A 21,301-nucleotide genomic window follows, 5' to 3' on the forward strand; every position below is an offset into this window, starting at 1 on the left:
GTGCAGCACAGTGGGTGCAGTTGAGTCCAGCGTCGTCAGCATGCGGGTTTTTCTCACCTGCGCTTTGCAATAAAAGTAATAAAATTAAATGTGAAGGAGGCGTATTCCACTTTTAACTCTTTGCGGATATTAACAAAGCAGCAGTGCAAACGTTTGCTCCACGATCTAAACTGTTTAAAGGCGGATGTTGGAAAATCCACTTTTGGACACTGACTGTATCTCATTTTTCTGTTTGTTTATTGTATTTATTCATCTGCTGATATAAGGAAATTTTCCAATGAAACAATCAATGGGAGAAGATGGATACCGGGATTAAAGCACTTGTTTAAACCCAAAAGGATGCAGCACATTTCATATTATCACGTCGTATTAGTAATGGCACAACTTTAATATGTATCTCTTTCTCCAGTAGTGTCTGCCGCACTTTGTTGCAGCTGTTTTCTATTTAACAAACTGCCAACCCACTGCGCCACCGCACCCCCCCAGTGCAGTACGACATGTTAATTCTATAATATTACAATTATAATACTAAGGTAATTATGACAGATGATGTAAGGCATATTTATGGATCAGATAGAAGATCCAGAGGGAAATGAGTCTGGAAGAGCTGCGTTTTGAGAGTTTCTCAAGAGTTGGGAGGGATTCAGCAGCTCTGAGTGAGAGAGGGAGATCATTTCACCACAGCTGACCAAGAACCAAGAATATGTAGTCTTTTGGACCTCTTGCGCATGGGGCCACCAAGCAGGCAGAGGTGGAGGAGAAGGAGACAAGATTATTAAACTATTGTCCTAGCATATATATAATAATAATATACAGTCGAATGTCTTATCTGTTTCTATGTCTTGTGCCTTTGTTCAGCGCTCTGGGACACTGTACGAGAAAAATAAATTGAATATTAAACCAAATCATTTTTAAGCCTATTGACAACTTGATTTGGACTCGACTAATGCAAGCGAATAACTTCTTCAGTCTTGACTACCTTTAACTTGGGGGGTGCGGTGGCGCAGCAGGTTTGACTGGGTCCTGCTCTCAGGTCGGTCTGGGGCTCAAGTTCCCCTTGGGGTGCCTTGTGACGGACTGGCGCCCCATCCTGGGTGTGTCCCCTCCCCCTCCAGCCTCCTGCCCTGTGTTGCCAGGCTAGGCTCTGGTTTGCCGTGACCCCTGCTTGGGACAAGCGGTTTCAGTCAAAGTGTGTGTACCTTTAACTTTGATTGACTCTCATTCAAACAAAACAAATGAAATGGACCAGTGCACCACTGACTGTTTTCTTACTCCAATTCTGTTTATACGTCTTTATTGACAACTTTCTGATTTAATGTGCCTTGACAATCAGGGTTGAGAACCACACAAATGGGCCAGAGTGCCTCCTTGGGGCTCAGCGAAACACGGTTAAGAGAAGTAGCGCCCCCTTCAGGAAGCTCATCTCTGATGATCACCTGCCAAACAGCGCAGTGACACATTGCATATCAACAGTAATCACTGCACATCAGTATGAATGTATCTCATTTTCTGAATCTCTGCGTGTTTGTGCACGAACGTGTGTGTGTGTGTGTGTGTGTGTGTGTGTGTGTGTATGTGTGTGTGTGTGTGTGTGTGTGTGTGATCGTGCGTGAACAGAGGACAAACCCCAAGACAGATCAGGAGGAGAATGATGCTGTCGTGACTGTACTACGCCAGCTATACCAGGAAGGACAGAATGACCACACGTTCGGCCGGGACAGCGTTTTCAGTCAGGTAGTACACAGAGAGACCAGGATCTCGACGTTGGCGAACGACACACTCAACGGTACATGTTCATGGTGTGGAGACCGGTGAGCAGCCTGCATGAAAGGTTTACCTAGCAGAGTAGAAACCCTCGAGTTCTGACATTGACACATACCCAAAATCAGTGTGACTAAGTAGGGCCAGCAGGTGGCGCAGTGGCTCTTACTGTCATCTTGCAGTCATTGGGTCGTAGGTTTGAATCCTGCTCCTACTGTGGGTCCCTAGAGTGTGAAACTTTGAATTAATATAGTAAAACTTAGCCAGCCTCATAAAGGGTCAATTAATTACCTTAAGATATAAAATGTGTATGCAAACCTAATAGGGTAAGTTATATTACATTTATACACTTAGCTGATGCCTTTCTGCAAAGAAACTTACACTGTTCAGCTATCATACAGTTACTTACCATTTAAACATTTGGGTAATTTTTACATAAACAATTTAGGATAAGCCCCTTTGCTCAAAGGTGCTACAATTGAAAAGGGATTTGAACCCATGACCTTTACATTCAAAAGGCAGCAGCTCTATCTGCTACCCTACCAGCTATAGCTAGTAGTCTAGGGAAAACACCTTGATTAAAGTTCACTACACATTTATATTTATTATTATATTTATTCTGTTAGCAGATGGTTTTCTCTGAAGCAACTCCAAATGAACTCCATGTAGTGTTATCAGCCCACACCTTATTCACCATGGTGACTTACACTGCTAGATACACTACTTACACTGAGTCACTCATCCATACAACACACACACACACACACACACACACACACACAATGGGGGAACCTGAATAGCATGTCTTTGGACTGTGGGAGGAAACCAGAGCACCCAGAGGAAACCCACACAGACAATGGGAGAACATGCAAACTCCACACAGGCTGAGCAGGGATCAAACCCATGTGCTCTCACACCACCCAGGCACTGGAAGACAGCAGTGATACTCGCTGTGCCACCCCCAACAGTAGATTTGAACCCAGGTCCTATGCATCTAGAGGAGTGGCTGTGACCACCACACCACCTGCTGTTCTTGGGCAAAAGTGTCAGCTAATAAATTAATAATAAACAAACACGTTTTCAACAGGCAATGGGGGGGGGTCGGTTCTCCTCTAGAGAAAGTAACATTCATACCAATCATTAATAGCAACTAAACAGACGTTAATATTTATTTAATAGTGGAAAATGTGCGGGAATCTTTGTTCAGGATCAAACATGAGTACATTTTGGCTGCATGTATACTCTTTCCATAGTGCGTACTGAAGTGTCAAAATGTCATTTCACGTGGTACAGCTGTGTTTCAGCACTGAGGCTGTGATCATCACAGGTCACATTTGATGTGGGGGGTCCATGCGAGGCCCAGGGGACAGGCTATGAGTCGCGGGTGGAGCAGCGGAAGCCTGGCGCCGAGCGGGACCTCAGCGGGTCGCCGGAGGTCATCTGGAAGGTAGGTAGGTAGGTAGGTAGGCAGGCAGGTGTTGTGCAGACCTTTCCTTAAACCTCAAGTGCGGCACAAACTGTTGTACAGGTCTAAAAAAGGGCAAACAGGTGTACAAAGGGGTAAAAAAGAACAAAGCGGAGCATCAAGACCTTCTACGTGTATGTGTCCATGTACGGCGTCAATGAATTCAGGTAACAAAGCAAGACAAGAAGTCATCAGATTTATTTATACTGCAGTATTTTTTATACACACCAACCTCTGATGTTTAGCTCCGCGTTCTTAACCTCTAAGCCAACGGCCGCCCCGACGGAACCTTAACTATTCAGAGCCACCGCTCAGCACGTTGACATTTCCAGCATGTGTATCAAACTCGTAGTGTGCGTGTCTCTGTGTTTGGTTCACATTCGCTTTTCGAGTCCAGCCCTATATAACGCTATTTGCACCACGGTTTGCTCGGCGCTCTTGCTGCCGCTGCAGGGGAGCCCGACGCCCTGGGCCAAAGCTGGAAGTAACGGAGAAGGAGAAGCGGAGAGCGGCAGCCTCACCCCCCCCAGGCGCCCCAGCTCCTCCAGCTCCACCAGCGTCTCCACTTCCACCCAGGTCTGACCCTTGATGAAGACAGTAGGTTCAGCAGATCCTCCACCTGCCCCCAAACCCTCCACTGGCCCCTCTTTGGCAAATCCCACCCACTTCCAAATTGACTCTGTGGGCTGGCTTGGTGCATATTTCTATAATCAGAGCAGAACTGATGACACTGCTTTTCCTGGCGTGGATATGGGTAAAACTTGTCTCATCGACATCACCTACATGCCCAAACTTCTTCAGCTGGACCCTTTTTGAAACCTTAGAGTTCGTCTTTCCTAGGAGTTCTCGTCCGAGGTGTCCCTCTGCGCTTCGCCCTCCCCTCCGAGCCCCACGGACCTGCTGGCATCCTCGATGGGAGAGTGGTTCCGGCCTCGGGCGAGCACCTACAGCCACCCGCTCCCGGGCCGCGTTCCTGGACCCGCCGGTGCTCCCCAGCAGCCCACTGCTACCATCAAGCCCAGGATTCTGAGGCACAACTCATTGAGCACAGACAGCCCATACCACACCTGGTACGACCTGGCTGGACCCAAGTACCACCACTGGTCCACTGCCATAGAAAGGGCTTTTATATCACTGTCATTGATAACCCTCCTGCTTTAATCTCATCAAAGAAAAATTTAAATGCATTATTTTAAATTGGAACATTGATGGAGTGCATTTAGATGAGGTGACGCACATTCTCTGCTGAGGATTTGTGCAACATGAGAACATGTGGAACAGGTACTCTTGGTCCTTGACTTACACGCTTTCTCATAAATGTTTGTATTGGTATTACTGATTTTTTTGTGACGTGTGGGGTAAAGGAAGGTGAGCGCTAACACCCTGGCTTGACTCTTACCATGCTTTTTTACTGGGCTTCCTTCTTTGCAAGTGTGTCGTCAACACTCGTGCCAGGAGACTCCAAGTGCTCAGGCGTGTGCGCGAGGCATCCCGGCTCACCCCTGCAGAGCTGTCTGGCTTGTTGACGTTAACAACGATTAATTGATCCAACGCTTCTCTCCAAAGTGTTCTCTTTTTCTCGTTTTTCCCCAACGCATGGAAAGTTATACACGTAAACATGCAGCTGTCGAAGTACAGTCACTTAGCCCAACACGGGGCGCGCATTACACAAGTGGCTGCGTACAGAATTGATGAGCAGCCCTTTTCCGCTCCCTGTCACACTTAAGACCTTTTCCTGTAAAACTGTAGAGTACAGTGGCGTAGTAAGTGGCACTGCTGTCTCACAGCGCCTGGGTGGTGCGAGAGGGCTTGGGTTTGATCCCTGCTCAGTCTACGTGGAGTCTGTGTGGGTTTTCTGTGCTTGCTCTTGTTTCCTCCCACACTTCAAAGATACCTGCTCAGGTTCCACCATAGTGTGTGAGTGACAGATAAAGTGTGTGTGTGTGTTCCACTGATGTATGGATGAGTGACCCAGTGTAAGTAGTGCATCTAGCAGTGTAAGTCACCACGGTGAATAAGGTGTTTGGGCTGGTAACACTACATAGAGTTCATTGGAAGTCAGTTTGGAGAAAAGTGTCTGCTAAGTAAATATAAGTTTGTAAGTCAGGATCAACTGTACCTCATTTTACAGTGTGGAAGCTCTGCTGCAAGGCGCAGATGCAGAGAGAGAAGTTGCTATTGCCCTCTAGTGGTGGATCAATCTCACATTCTGAAATATACATGAGTAAAAAGTATAAGTCATATACAAATTTAAGATAATGAATCTTATAAAAAGTGGAAAAAACATGTAACAGAGAAGAAGGATGATTCTGAGACATAAAATGGGGTGTCTTTCAGTGGAGAGAGCTGGTCGTGTAGTGATTAAAGTGAAAGGTCATAGGTTTGAATCCCACCTCTAGCTGTTGTACCCTTGAGCAAGGTACTCATCCTAAATTGCTCCAGTGAAAAACTACCTGGCTGTATAAGTGGGGAAATAATCGTAAGTACCTTAACATCGTAAGCTGCTGTGGAGATAAGGGGTAGCTAAAAGAATAAATGTAAAACGAAGGTGTTGAGGAAGTCTGCCTTTGCCGTCGGTGACATGGTAGCTCTCTCCAGTGTTGCAGCGCCTGTAGATGACGGCCTCCCGCGGAGTCACGGGCTGCCTTGGAGACAGCAGATCTTCCTCCGAGTGGCCGCTTCCCAGAAACCTTGTGACACGCCTTCCGGATTTACCAGTAAGTGTCAAATTTCCGTCAGGTGATAGATGCAGCGAGTACTGGGTGGACGATATGGGCTGGTGATGGTGCCAGAGGCAGGGCAGCTGAACCTGCCCTCACTGTTTCAGGCTGTTCTAGAAAAGTGTAGGAGTGGCCACTTCCCAGGCACATCAGGTAGGTAGTGAAGCGAGGCCTGGAGAGCAGTGGTGTCGCTAGGGTTGTGTCACCCGGTGCGGTAACTCATGGTGTCACAACCCCCCATGGAGCTCCTCCATACCAGACCATACAGAATCCTTAGTAATGTGTTTTCTACTACTGTTACTCATGATCCCCCTATATCGCTGAATGTAACGGCAATAGTAGTGACATAAACAAGTAGCAAAATTAAAATTACACCTTTAAATTGCAATATCATACCCACAGCTTAAATGTATTTACACTCATGCGGTTAAAGTGAAAATTTGGTAAGAAAACAATAGAATTCGAAGTGGAAACGTTTAAGAACCGCATCAAAATTATTATTTTATTATTTTAATTTACTATTTAATTATTATTTTAACATAATTGATATCGGTTCATAAATACTGATGACCACAGTACTGTAGCTAAAACACCAGAAAATGTGATAAAGGAATTAGCGACTATGAAAGCAGTGGCGGCGATGAAAACAAAAGCACATTTGTAGCACGTGGAGACAAAACCACACACACACACACACACACACACACACACACACACATTTTCAGAACCACTCATCCCATACAGGGTCACACAGAACCAGAGCCAACCCAGTAACACAGGGCGTAAGGCCAGAGGGGGAGGGGACACACCCAGGACAGGATGCCAGTCCATCACAAGGCACCCCAAGCAGAACTCGAACCCCAGACCCACTGGAGAGCAGGACTATGGTCCAACCCACTGCACCACCGCACCCCCACGGAGACAAAACCACGCGATTCAAAGTATCACTGTAATTGTAATTGTAATTGTAATTGGGTAACAATGAGAGCTGTGAGCGGAGCGCATTGGAAGGTTCAAGAAAAGTAAATGAGCACAGAGTTTTACACTTGTAGGTATATTGATACACGTAAACTGGGCTTTATTACGAAAAATGTTTGTGTTCTTATTTCAAACTGAAAGGGATATTTTTATAAGAAAAAATACCGCATTTCTGCTGAAACACTGCACAGAAATTTAATAGGCAGTCATTTGAGTGTCACCCCCTCTGATGCGGTCCGTACCCCCAACCCGCAACCACCTAGGCTAGTGACGCTACTACTGGAGAGGATCTATTTTTCAGAGAGAGAAAAAATTGAGAGTTACAGTGAAGAGTCCGCTGACCTATAAACTGTGTACTTAGTCATATATAGTTACACAGACCTTATCCCCACACGACACTGCAGCTCTGTTCATCTCACACACACACACATTGGCTGAAGCCACTTGTCCCAAGCAGGGTCGCGGTGAACCAGAGACTGGGCTGGAGGGGGGAGAGGACACACTCAGGACGGGACATCGGTCCATCGCAAGACACCCCAAGCAGGACTCGAACCCCACACCCATCAGAGAGCAATAATTCCACAGCATTTCCATTTTATTCTAGTCAAGGTTCCCTTTTGAATGCATTTTCATTTATTCGCTTAGCAGATGCTTTTGTCCAAAGCAACTTATAATGGATACTATGTAGCGTTACTAGGCCACACACCTTATTCACTGTGGTGACTTACACTGCTAGATACACTACTTACACTGGGTCACTCATCCATACATAGTGGAACACACACACACACACACACACACACACACACACACACACACTACGGGTGAATCTGAACAGCATGTCTTTGGAGTGTGGGAGGAAACCAGAGCACCCAGAGGAAACCCACACAGACACAGCGAGAACATGGAAACTTCACACAGACTGAGCAGGGATCAAACCCATGTCTTGTCACACCAGCCAGGTGCTGTGAGACACCAGCACTACTCCTGTGCCACCCAGACTTCGATAACACCTTGCTCTATAAATGGATAATTCATTGTAAAGCTGATTATCTAACACTCTCTTCTTTCACAAAGGTTTCAGCTAAGTTAATTTAATACAGCACAGTTTTACCATAATTATATCACCTCTAATTAGTCGATGAATTTCTAAGCCATAGTCTAATTTTCCTAATTACAAACACTGAACTGCCGTGCACATGATTTGTCTGGGCTTGTGGAGTCAACCACCCTTACTCAACAGACCTACACACATCGTAAAACATAAGTACGAATCTTCAAACATGATAAAGACTTGTCTGGTGAGAAAAACTCTTCAGATAGTTATCTCATCTGCTGCTCGATGAAATGACCGATATATTTCTAGCTAAGGAAATGTAACACACTTTCTGGAGTCTGTCTGCCTGCTGGTGTGTGTGTGAACCCTTGCCTTTGCACACTGGGAGGCTTGTGTGTAAGGGTTTTGTGTCTTTTCGGGCAAACTTTGTGTTTGAGTGGGAGAAGAAACTTGCATTTTCATTGAGCGGCGAGTAGCACTGCTGTCTCACAGCGCCTGGGTGGTGCTCAGTCTGTATAGAGCTTGCATGTTCTCCCTGTGTCTGCTCTGGTTTCCTCCCACAGTCCAAAGACATGCTGTTCAGGTTCCTCCGTAGTGTGTGAGTGACAGAGAGAGTGTGTGTTCCACTGATGTATGGATGAGTGACCCAGTGTAAGTAGTGTGTGTATTTAGCAGTGTAAGCCACCATGGTGAATAAGGTGTGTGGGCTAGTAACACTACGTAGAGTTCATTGGAAGCTGCTTTGGAGAAAAGCATCTGCCAAATAAATAAATGTTGATAAAATTTTGCTTACCTTAATCGAAGGTACTACAGCAGGAAGTGGGATTCAAAGTAGGGGACCTTCTCGTTGCAAACGACAATCTTAATTAAAATGCAACCACCTTCCCTATATAAAGATCTCATAGAAATTCTTGGCCCCTGTTGGCTTTAATGTTCTCCAGTTCCATTTGAGATGGGGGTTCACCTTCATTCATTTAGCTGACGCTTTTCTCTAAAGCAACTTACGATGTTAAGGTTATCATTATTTCCACGTTTATACAGCTGGGTAATTTTACTAGAGTAATTTATGGCAAGTACATCGCTCAAGGGTACTACAGCTGAAGGTGGGGATCGAACCGCTATGCTCTCCTGGGAAGAATTTAGCATTAGGTGGTCCCTTCCTGCAGCTGCAGTCCTCAGTCCTAAGCATGTAGTCTACAATCCAAACAGCAGGTTCTTCCAGCTCTCCGCTGACAATCTCAGCAATGAGACAGCAAAATTTTTGCAATTCGTGGAACGGCTGTTCTTGTCAAGCACATAAAAGCTCACACACACACGTTTTCAGAACCGCTTGTCCCATACGCCTACCCGGCAACACAGGGCGTAAGGCCGGAGGGGGAAGGGACACACCCAGGACGGGATGCCAGTCCGTTGCAAAGCACCCCAAGCGGGACTCGAACCCCAGACCCACTGGAGAGCAGGACCCGGTCCAACCCACTGCGGCCCCCTAAAAGCTCACATCGAAAGAAAATGTACATGTGCGGAAGCGTAGGATTCAGAGCGAAGACCTGCTGAGTTAATTTTTGCTTTAAAACTGTGTTTTATGTCTCTGGAACATTGCTGTTGTTTCATCTTTTTAACAAACCCTGTAAAAAGGTACAGCGGTGTCTCCTTATCCGCGGGTTCGATTCCTGCGGTTTCAGTTAGCTGCGGTCAACCGCGGTCCGAAAATATTAAATGGAAAATTCCAGAAATAAACAATTCATACGTTTTAAATTGTGCGCCGTTCTGCTGAGTAGCGTGATGAAATCTCGTGCCGTCCCACCCGGGACTTGATCTTGACATCCACGCTGTATACGCTACCCGCCCATTAGTCCCTTAGTAACCGTCTCGGTTATCAGATCAACTGTCGTGGGATCGCGGTGCTTGTGTTCAAGTAACCCTTTTTTTTTTTCAAAGAAAAAACTTAATTAAAAAATCAATACTTATGAAGACCTGGGCATTGGTTCTTAGTTTTCTTTCTTCTGCATAGGAAAAAACATAGTACCAAACCCTATATATACTATCGTCAAGGGGGGTGCTGGGGTGCAATGGGCTTGGCCAAGTCCTGCTCTCTGGCAGGGCTGGGATTCGAGTCCCACTTGGGATGCCCCGTGATGGACTGGCGTCCCATCCTGGGTCTGTCCGCCCCCCTCCAGCCTTACACCCTGTGTTGCCGGTTTAGGCTCCGGCTTGCTGCGACCCTGCTTGGGTCAAGCGGCCTCAGCCTGTGTGTGCGTGTGTGCGTGTGTGTGTGTGTGTACTATCCACGGTTTCAGGCATCTGCTGGGGGTCTTGGAACCCATCCCCCGCAGACACGAGGGGACTACTGTATTTACATTTTTTGAAAGTATACACCCTTCTCCACTTATCTTTGACATTCATTTATCTTTTTCTATGCATAGGTTGACATAAGGTATGCTATGCACACAATGTGGGATGTAACCATCATCTTTTGCATGAAGACTCATTCCAGGGAGATGAGTGTCCCCCCCCCCCCCCCCCCGCCCTTCCCAGAATGCTCAGGGTGTCGATTTTAGATATATGATGAAAGAACTTTGTCAGCTTTGAAAAATCTTAATTTAGCAGTTAATTTTTCTTTCCTTCAAAGATGTTCTCTGTTGATGGACCATGGACTCAGCAGTCTGTATAGATGTGAAACGGACAGCTTCTATAAAAACGAGAATCGTGTTGCACCAAACTAAGCTGGGCAGAATTCCCAAACAGAGCTCAGAACCTGCTGCACAGTTTTATGGATTTTTATGGGTCGGTTGGACGATATGGGAGCGAGCAGAAGACACCATTGAATGGAGAATTGGTCCTGTCACCATGTGCACAGGTTAGGTGTTTTTTTGTATGTTCTCCATATGGCAGGACTTCACGACTAAGATGGCATGTATTGTGGACCCTTGCAGTGCCTCCAAAGATGAAAGCAGAAGAAGTAAAGACCAGCACTCTTTTGGGTTCTCTCCCTTTGTTGAGTGAGTGAGATGCTCAGTGTTCCTCTTTCCTCTCTTCTCAGATGGAGGGGCTCCTTTGGCTGAAGGCGTGGGGCCGGAGGCCAGGGTGGCCGTGGAGGGTCGAGGGAGCAAGAGATGGCCGGCAGCCAGGGAGCGCTGGAAGAAAGCGATCCTACAGCAGATCCTCCTGCTGAGAATGGAGAGGGAGAACCAGAAGCTGCAAGGTGAGAGGGGGGTGTGGTGGTTGGCAGTGTGGAGAGTGGGTTATTTTAACTGGAGACTGTAAAAATACAAATTTTGGGAGGGAAGTATTGAGTAAAAACCTTGCTACACCCAGCTGTCAGTCACATTGTTGTTGAGTGCTATTGAGACTGTCGACTCAGAGGCGATTGCAGAAATAGTGTCCCTTTAAACTTCGGTCCTCCACTTGCATCCATACTTTTGAAAGGAGAGCATCCATGGTCACTGTGACTGAGCGCAACCATCAGCCTTTCTTTCGTTCATCCGCTTCTTCTTTTTCCTTTTCCAACTTTACAACCCATTGCAGTCTTTTCGAGAGTCTGATTTCCCCCCAATATGTCCGGAAGTATGATAACCTTAGTGTCGTCGTTTGTGCTTCTGATGACGGTTCTCGCCTGATTTGATCCAACATCCATCTGTATGCTTTCCTGGCTCTGTATTCTTAAAAGTCTCATCTAGCGCCACAGTTCAAAGGAGTCCGTTTTTCCTACCCTGTTTTCATTTTTCAGTACAACTTTCATGTCCGTTTGGCTTTGTAGAAAATAACGTTGCTTGAAAAATTCAAAGCTAATCAAAAATAGTCAATTACATGCAACATATATAACGGCCCACTAACCTCCACATCCCTGCAATTCCTAGACCCGCTGCCACCCCACTTCCACCTCTGTTTTATCCATATGTGAGTCCTCCCGTGGAATTTAGGCCAAAAGCGAAAATTCACTGAGCATTTACCCAGTTGTAACAGCGATGGAATCTGATTGTTCTAATTGCCAAGCTAAAAGACGGAAGGAGGCTTAGGGTTACAGAGAGCTGAAGGTGCCACTGAGTGGGGAATTTACCCAGTTACCTTGGAGCTCGTGCAAATGAGATTAAAAGAGACCTATATGGTTCAGGTATTGGAAGCCCACTTGTTTTCGGCAGCTGACCAAATTGTTTCTTCTCCACTGCGATCGCTCCTCATGGCACACGTTCACATCCCTACTGAAACAAAGCATCTTTTTTGCGGATTTTAAGCACTTGGATACTGCAGGCAGACCACAGCTAACAATTAGAGAGCGGCGAAGAATTGGTTTAGAGCCAAGAGGTGAACAATGAGACTGTTTAAGCTGTGACACCAAGTGTGGAACACAGAGAAAAGGGAGCATCGCTGCGCGGTATCATGGGGATCTTATGAGAACGTGTCAGAGCAGCAGCAGTACCTGCTGAGTGAGAGGTATTTCATCATCTCTGACCCAGTTGGCGCCTTTTCCCACCCTCGCTGAACCTCGGAGAGCGGTGCTTCGGTGCCAGGAAGAAACACCTCAACCCTTCAGCAAGGGTGTTGGCTCAAGAAATGTGGGATGCTGCTGGAGGGTGTGTTGCTGCGTGAGATGCCTCCTCTCTGCTCAGGCTTTTCCATCAAGCCTGCAGAACCACAACTTTGCTGACACAGACACAAAAGGGGAGATTTTGATTCTTTTGGGTTTAACCGAATGTTTCGGTGGATGATGTGCTTTGTTAGTCTCCTTCTCAGGTTCTGGGCTGTCCACGGGTGGAGCTCAGAAGCATTAAGGAGGAAATATATTGAGCGGAATAGTGCACTGTCCAGTATTTATGCATGTGTGAATGTGTTTTGAAGGGCCAGTATTGATTATTGAACTGCAGTACGTTAAATATTTACTTATGATCCATAATCAGAAAATGTTTTATATGGAGTCGGGGCTGCATGATGGTGAGGTGGGTAGCGGTGGGCTGTTTGAGCATAGGTTTCAATCCAGCTCTGTCTGTGTGGAGTTTGCATGTTCTCCCTATGTTCACTTGGGTTTACCAAAGACATACTCAGGTGGATGGGTCACTTTAAATTGCCCTTAGTGAGTGAATATGTGTGTGTGTGTGTGTGTGTGTGTGTGTGTGTGTGTGTGTGTGTAGTTACTCTGCAATGGACTGGTGTTCTGTCCAAGATAAAGGACATCAAAGGGTATATGTCACATTTAAATGAATTTAAAATTAGAAAATGTCATGGATGCTGTGGCCCAGACCCAATGTCACGGACCGGATATATGAAAATCCAGACCAAATGACAATAAGTGGTATTAATATCTGTGGACTGGATACGTGAAACGCTGACTATTGGGAAATTGAATAACGAAGAATGAGCAAACTTGAATATTTCCTTTTTGCATTATGGAGTGAAATTCTGAAAGAAATGGAAAAAGATAAGCATTTTGAAAGCCAATTGGCTTTTTAAAAGTAATAACCGGAGGTTTTGAAGCCCTGCCTGTAGTTATCCAGTTTCCATGCTGGTGACATTGGAGATGACAGTAGTCCAAACTAACATGAATGCGATACTTGCGGAAGTCGAGGAGTTTTGCTTCCTCACACCAAACTGTCCACTTTACGTAGAAAAAAGATCCCGAAACAACAGCAGGGTGGGTAGAGTGAAGCATGGTCCACCATGGGGTCGGAAACCACCTCCACGGTTTCATACTTCCTTCCCATAATCATTGGAGCTGTTATTTCGACCTGATGCTAAACCTCCCTTTAAGAAGCCAGCATTGGTTCATGATGGTTCTCTTTCACGTGCCTTGTTTTCATTTGCATCCACTAGTCTTGTTGTCAAAACAGTCCCCGGCCCTTAAACTGTTGGGAAGAAATGAGCCACAGGGACGGTACACACCCAGCTCCACACCTACAGGCAGAAAACCGATGATGTGCATTTTTAGAATATTTCAATACCATTTCCTTGTTTCATTTTTCTCTTTTAAGTTCTCGCTAAGAATGCTGATGTCCACGAGCTATGGAGAACTGGTCTATCACTATCAGGACAAGGGTTCCTTTGTAGCAGGTCAAGTGTGTGGTCCTTGTAGAGAAACACAAAGAAATTAACCCTGCCCTGCGGCGTTGCATTTCACCCGTCAGGAGTTTTTCTTGAAACGGTTCGAATTTCAACATGGAAACCACACTTTTAGTTGCTTTCGGACCGGGTTGTCCATGGTCACCTTAAAAAAATACTTCTGCAGTGACTTTCTTAACGCATAGGGTACAGCTGATCATTTTTCTGGGTAGAGTGACTGCCTTTGGACTCAAAGGTTACAAGTTTAATTCCAGCTCCAGCTATAATACCTTTGAGCAAGGTATTTACCCCAAATTGCTCCAGTACAATTACCCGAAATGGGTAGATGAAAGTTACTTTGGAGAAAAGCATCAGCCAGATGAGTAAATTCATGAACTCCATGCTCAAACCCACAGTCACCAGCTTGACAGATCCAACAAGGTATCAGTTGGGGTGCATTGCACACACCCTCCAGATACCAGCTGAGGAAGGTGAATGAAGGAAAAAGTGTAGCTGTGACCCGAATGAACCACTAAAGGGTTGAGACATCATGCCACACATAGATATGTAACACTGGACCATTTTCCTCAATAAGCAAACGAACAAGTATAATATTTTTTTTCTCATTTGTTCAATCGGGTTCTCGTTGTCTAGTTTTGGGACTTGTATAAAAAATATGATGACATTTCAGATGATATTTATGCAGAAAAAGGGAAAACTCTGAAGGGTGTACAAGCTCCAGGTACAGTGTGCTATAGCAGCTATGGTGAAGGGAACATTTGCCAAGGATCTGAAAAATGCAAAACAGGTGAGACACATAGGGATGGGAGGGCAGCAGGATTTTTAAGGTTGTGGGGTCTGTTGTAGCTCCTGAGTGGCAGAGTGTTGACTTTTTTCAGCCTCGGAGAGCCACCTCAAGAACAAACGCCTGAAGCTAGACTATGAAGAAATCACGCCCTGCCTGAAGGAGGTCACGCTTGTGTGGGAGCAAATGCTGGGGACACCGGGACGGGCCAAAGTTCAGTTTGACATGGAGAAGATCCACAGTGCTGTGTGGCAGGGTAAGAGCGTGCTGAGGTGGACTGAACCCACTGCCTTTTGCAAAAGGCACATCTTTAGAACATGGCCGTTTCTTCTTGTTGAATGGTGTCCGTAGGTGTTTGCCTAGTTTTTAATTCTTCTTTAAAAAACAATGGTTTCTTTCTGAACAAATCCACATAAAATGCGGCGAAATGCAAATCTGAATCCTGAAACCAGACGTAACTGGTTGTATTATGAGGAGACACAGCTGTGGCCAAAAGTATTGGCACCCTTGCACTCAACTGTGGAGATGACCCAGCCTGACCTTCTTGTCTGCTGTGTGTTACCCCTTGTAAAGGTGTCCCCAGGCCACGCCGAGGGGAGATCTGGAAGTTCTTGTCAGAGCAGCACCTCCTGAGGCACAGGGTGTCCAGCCGCTCAACTGCAAGAGAAAGAGAGACCCCCTACAAGGACCTGCTTGGGCAGCTCACCTCCCAGCAGCATGCCATCCTCATCGACCTGGGTGAGCAGGGCCCACCAGCACCAAGTCAGAACCTGCTGGCAAAATATTCAATGCTTCCACATGAGATCAAACATGTTCAGAGTTAACTGTAAAGCTAAAGATGCAGTGACTGTGTGCCAGTTCTTGCATTTCATAGAAAAGAGCATGTCTTGAAAGGGACTTGACACGGATGAACAATCATTGTTTTATTATATGGAAAGCACATCAGGAAATGTACTTAGCTTGCAAAGACACCTTCTCCTATTTGTTGTGATTCAGCACTGTCAGGGTTGTCAGTTGTTGATGGAAGTCCGACGAAATGGGCTAGAATTATGATCAGTTCACTACAGGTTTTGTCTTACATGGCTATTTTACCTTTAACCATGGTCAATAATCAATGAAATGAAGTGAATGCAATGCTGAACGGAGGAAAACTGTAATAGTTTGTGCTGCCACCTTGTTGAAGGAACCAGGTTCAAGTCTCACCTCCTGCTTCATTACCCATGAGCAAAGTACACACACACACACACACATTTTCAGAACCGCTTGTCCCAGAGGGGGTCACGGGGAACCGGAGCCTACCCAGTAACACAGGGCGTAAGGCCAAAGGGGGAAGGGGACACACCCAGGACGGGACGCCAGTCCGCCACAAGGCACCCCAAGCGGGATTCGAACCCCAGACCTACTGGAGAGCAGGACTGCGGTCCAACCCACTGCACCACTGCACCACCGCACCCCCTATGAGCAAAGTACTTACCCAAAAATTGCTCTAGTAAAACTTACCCAGCTGTATAGACAGGTACATCTTTGTATGTAGCTTAACATCGTAAGTCACTATGGAGAAATGGGTCCACTAAAAGGAAACATACTGTTAAAAGATTTATCTGTGGTGGTGCAGCAGGATTGGCTGGTGCTAATTGGGTGGGAGGTCTGGGGTTCAAGTCCTGCTTGGAGTGCCTTGTGATGGACTGGTGTCCTATCCAGGGTGTTTCCCCTCTCCGTTTAACCTTGTGCACTCTGTTTCCGGGGTAGGCTCTGGCTTGCTATGACCCCACTCAGGAGAAGAGGTTGTTGACGTTGGTTGATTGGCTTCATCCATCAAATATCCCATTTCCTATTTCTTTCAAGGTCGCACTTTCCCGACACATCCTTACTTCTCGGCCAAACTGGGCACCGGCCAGCTGTCACTGTACAATCTACTGAAGGCCTACTCTGTCCTCGATCCCGAGGTGGGCTACTGCCAGGGACTGAGCTTCGTAGCAGGAGTGCTTTTGCTGCACATGGATGAAGAAGAGGCCTTTGACATGTTGGCCTTCCTCATGTACGACATGGGCCTCCGCAAACAATACCGGCCCGACATGATTATCCTGCAGGTGGGCTTCTTCTGTCAGGGCATCCAGCCTTTTCAGAGGTGCTGTGGTCACATTGTTCACAAGAGTGACTTTATACAAATCATAAAATCAGCCCTTGACTTTATACTCTCAGAATTTCTGATATTCATTTAGCATAATCCAAAAAGGGCTTTTGAAGGACACAGACTTTTCTGGGCTCCGTATCTTTAGAGAAAAAGTCAAACAATAATTATTAATGTCTCCTTGGCCCTCAGATTCAGATGTACCAACTATCCCGGCTGCTCCACGACTACCACCGAGAGCTCTACTCCCACCTGGAGAAGCATGAGATTGGACCAAGCCTGTACGCCACGCCCTGGTTCCTCACGGCCTTCGCCTCCCACTTCCCCATGGGCTTTGTTGCACGTGTCTTTGGTAAGCAAGCTGAATGTTCTCTGCACTTGATTTAGGCATCTGGAATCACAGGTTTCCTTTTCCAAGGAACAAATACTGGCAGGACTAGTAAGCCTTTGGTCCCGTCGGTTTACAATGTGTGTGCTGATTACTCTTTGTTTTCATCCTAAGGGTCCTAACAAGCTTTCCGCATACTTTAGCAATCAAAATAAAAAGAAAGGCTGTCTGACCAGATTTAACAAACCCGGTTTTTAGTTCACCAGAAGTTCTTTGCAAATGGTATGCCCATTCTATGGATCACGATTCCTCTTGTCATTTTTATCCTGTAGTGAATTTCCAGTTGGGCAGCATCATAGGCAGAGATGCATGAAGGTCAGAAATGACATTTATGTTTGATTATGGGAGCTGTGGTCCAGCTGAACATTTAGCCAAAGTGCTGTCTCACATTATCATGCTTTTAAAAGATAGGATATCATTTGGGTTTTAAGTCGTGGAGATAGATCCTCATGGAAATTTCCTGTATTCCTAGACATGCTGTTCCTCCAGGGGTCTGAGGCCATCTTCAAGGTGGCCCTCAGTCTGCTAGGAAGCCACAAGCCCCTTATCATGCAGTATAACAACTTGGAGGCCATCGTGGACTTCATAAAAACCACACTGCCAAAGCTGGGCCTAGTGCAGATGGAGAAGACCATCAACCAGGTAACATCTCAAGACTTGCACTATGGGCAACCTGTGTAGAAGGGATAGTAATGTGGAGACACCCAAGATGGGATGGCGGTTTATTGGACACACATGGCATACAAATACACGCACACACACACCCAGCAGGTAGTGTTACAATCACCAGCTTGACAGAACCTCATGTCTCTGGCAGAGAAGAATGTGAGGGCAGATTAACTTGTGTTATAGCAACTGCACAGCAACGGCAATAGATGCTGAGCATCATGTAAAAAGTAAACATGCGTAGAGTCATGCAGCCGAGCGACACGGCCGATGAAAATAGAAAAAAGCAAATCTTAGTTTCTGAGCAAACGTTAAGATTGTAGAATTTAACACGTGCTGTTGATTTGTAGCTGTATTTTTGCGCATATGTAATAAAACGAAGCAAAATCTAATTGTCGAAACTACGAAACAGCTTCGGGAAAAGGGTTCGTCCAACATATTTCATTTGACATTCTGCACTCCTACTTTTGCCTGTAAAACAGGCTAGGAGAGCCAGTTACTTGGAATGATTTGTTGGAGGAAGTAGTACATTTTCTTCCCTGAATGTGAGAAGTGTGCTGAGATTTTGAATAGAGACTATGGCCGGAGAACAATAGTTTAAAAAGAGAACAATATAACAAGTTTATCAAGCTGCCTGGGAATCAAATATCCCCATGTTTAGTCATCTTAGCTGCTTCTGCTGTACCTAATAATCCCGCTCATAACCGCTTTTATTTTCATTGTCTATATCAGCGCATTCATTTTCACTTCATATCCTTAACCAGAGTTCCTGGGTTTAGGGACCATAAATTCCATAGATACCATTTTCATGTTCTCAGACCACAAGAAATATCTTATACCTCGGACAACTTGTACAACACATCAAGATGTGATTTGGACACGTTTCTTGGCGGTAGAAGCGTGAGGAGTTTCCAGAATTTAGCTGCAAAAAAATGCTGGCTTTTAGTGTTAGGGTGCAGCTTTCTTCGTTATGTCTCTGAATTATACCTTCATCGAATGGCTCTAGTTTCACACCTCCACAGCTGTCAATAACCTGTTTTCAGCTTTCAGTTCAGCATACAGTCATGCATGTTGTATTCTGAAGCAAAGACCACAGTCCCTCAAAGCAACTCCCCAACTCAACTGAACCCACTTCTGTTTCTGCACCTGCCACTTGCAGCTTTACCTCAAGGATCACCCACAAATATACCATAAATGCTCACTATTAGGGAACAGCCCAGAGACATGGCTGAACTCACAGCTATATCTTAAACCAAAGCCATGTACACATTCAGCTGATGCTCCTCTCCAAAGCCGCTTACAGTGTTAAGGTTACAATTATTTACCCCAGCAGGGTAATTCACTGGAGCAATTTTAGGGTAAGTACCTTACTCAAGGGTACTACAGCCACAGGTGAAGCTCAAACCTGCAACCTTTGTGTCCAAAGGCAGTAGCTGTAACCTCTACGCTACCAGCTGTTCCTTGTTGTACGTGTGTAACCCCACTTGAAAAAAACCACGGTAATTCTCGGTAAAGCAATGGGACCCACGCGTATGATATCCAGCCCAAGCAAGAGCACTCGTTCACTCATAAACCATCCAGACCGATAGAAGCCAACATGTTTTCATTTGTTGTTGACTTGTTGCCAAGGACACCATTGTTCCCTTCCATAAGTCATTCTGTAAACATGTGTTGCATAAGTTAAACGAATAAATTGTATTTAATGACTTGTCCTGTCATGGGGCCAAACTGAATCGAAGAAAGTCTGATGACTAGTCGGCCTTGGAAGCCCAGATATTTTTGTGCCAAGCTTATGATTTTTTTGTTTCCTCTCCTTCTTGCCTTCTGGCTTTTTCCTGGATTGTGTTGATCTGGAACTTCTAATTTCAGCTGTAATCCTGGTGGATCTTGTACGCTAAGCAGTCTTGGAGATGCTTCGGTGTGGCGGAATAGCGCTTAATTTTTTATAAGACATTCCAGGTAACTTGTGCTTGAAGCGTGTCTCAATCTGGCCTGACCATGTCTTCTCCTGCTGGGTACCTCAGGTGTTGGAGATGGACCTGTCCAAGCAGTTGCAGGCCTACGAGGTGGAGTACCACGTTCTACAGGATCAGCTTTTGGACACTCCCGCTTCCACTTCCCTGAGCCAGCAGCAGAGGATGGCACAGCTGGAGAAGGCCAACCGCTGTCTTCGACAGCAGAACCTGGACCTATTGGAGGAGCTGCAGGTATCTCAACTCCCTTCGCATCACCTGACCGACACCTTTCTCTCTGGAAACCGTCAGTTTGCTGTTCACCAGATGCGTCATTTCGTTTACTTATCGTAGTTGCTTTTGCATGTGACTGTTGATCTGGTAAATCACAGCACTCTGCTAAAGTTATTTCTATTATTGTAGCAGTTAGAGCCTACATGGGTTTGAATCCCACCTTCTGCTGTAGTGTCCTTGACTAAGGTACTTACCCTTAATTGCTCCTGTGAAAAAATCAGAATAAAACAGGTAGATTAACACTAAGTCTTTTTTGGAGAAATCCGCCAGCTAAACGAATTTATATGTATCAAGAGCATCGTTAAAATCTCTCGAGTAAAGGAGGAGAAGAACAAAACTTTGCCCTGCATGTCTGTGAATTGGTGAGCCCAACCCCGCACCTCCCCCCTACCATGTCCCACAGGTGGCTCATGGTAAGATGGATGCGCTGCAGGCAAATGTGGTCGAGCTCCTGGGCCGCGAGGGACGCCTGCGTCAGGAGGTGGAGGCCCTCCAGAGGGAACGGGCAACACTGCTGGAAACTGTGGCTGCACTGCAGGCTGCACCCCAGCATCCCCTTCCAACCCTCCCTTGCTAAAGGACTCCTGGCCGTTGGAACCAAACCCCAACTCCAACCTCTACACCACAGCACTCGAGAGGAGCATGTAAATTGATCAGTGCTGATCATGACCCCAGCGACTCCAGGCGAAGTGGTTAATGAACACGTTGGCGGTCATTGATGCTGGACTGGAAGGGAAAGGTCTGGAGACCCTTTTCCCCTGTTATGTACTGGTCTATGGAGAAGGAGGCTGGTAAAGGCGTCTGCTCAAAGCGGCAAGAAGATGTGATAACAATGCAAAGACTTTTTTTTTTTGGATTTTCCTGTGTCACACATTACTGAAACTGTACAGACATTGTTTTTTTAAGAAAAAGTGCAAGGCTTGAAATAAATTCCACTGCACTTAATTACAGAAAAGAAATTAATTGCTGAATTGTGCCATTAATGCCTTAAACGTTTGTAAATTACTCAGTCATTTCTCTTTTTTTCCCACTTATAAAAATGTTGACAAAAAAA

The 21,301-nt window shown here is 45.8% G+C and overlaps 1 protein-coding gene across 2 annotated transcripts in view; it reads left to right on the forward strand.

Annotated features, from left to right (window-relative positions):
* The window catches only part of LOC108930843 (TBC1 domain family member 1-like), a 37,499-nt gene extending 16,198 nt beyond the window's left edge, over positions 1–21,301 (forward strand). The window contains exons 7-19 of one of the 2 annotated variants that reach the window (XM_018746302.2): positions 1,618–1,734; positions 3,089–3,208; positions 3,680–3,802; positions 4,067–4,296; positions 5,825–5,943; positions 11,022–11,183; positions 14,911–15,072; positions 15,390–15,554; positions 16,662–16,906; positions 17,140–17,299; positions 17,808–17,977; positions 20,026–20,208; positions 20,651–21,301. In XM_018746302.2, the coding sequence (XP_018601818.2) occupies positions 1,618–1,734; positions 3,089–3,208; positions 3,680–3,802; positions 4,067–4,296; positions 5,825–5,943; positions 11,022–11,183; positions 14,911–15,072; positions 15,390–15,554; positions 16,662–16,906; positions 17,140–17,299; positions 17,808–17,977; positions 20,026–20,208; positions 20,651–20,824 (2,130 nt within the window). In that variant the 3' untranslated portion in view covers positions 20,825–21,301. Of the gene's footprint in view, positions 1–1,617; positions 1,812–3,088; positions 3,209–3,679; positions 3,803–4,066; positions 4,297–5,824; positions 5,944–11,021; positions 11,184–14,910; positions 15,073–15,389; positions 15,555–16,661; positions 16,907–17,139; positions 17,300–17,807; positions 17,978–20,025; positions 20,209–20,650 lie in introns of those variants that run through there. The other variant, XM_018746303.2, reaches the window with a different exon arrangement.

The sequence above is a fragment of the Scleropages formosus genome, chromosome 5 (genome assembly GCF_900964775.1).
Source record: "Scleropages formosus chromosome 5, fSclFor1.1, whole genome shotgun sequence".
NCBI classification, from domain to species: domain Eukaryota; kingdom Metazoa; phylum Chordata; class Actinopteri; order Osteoglossiformes; family Osteoglossidae; genus Scleropages; species Scleropages formosus.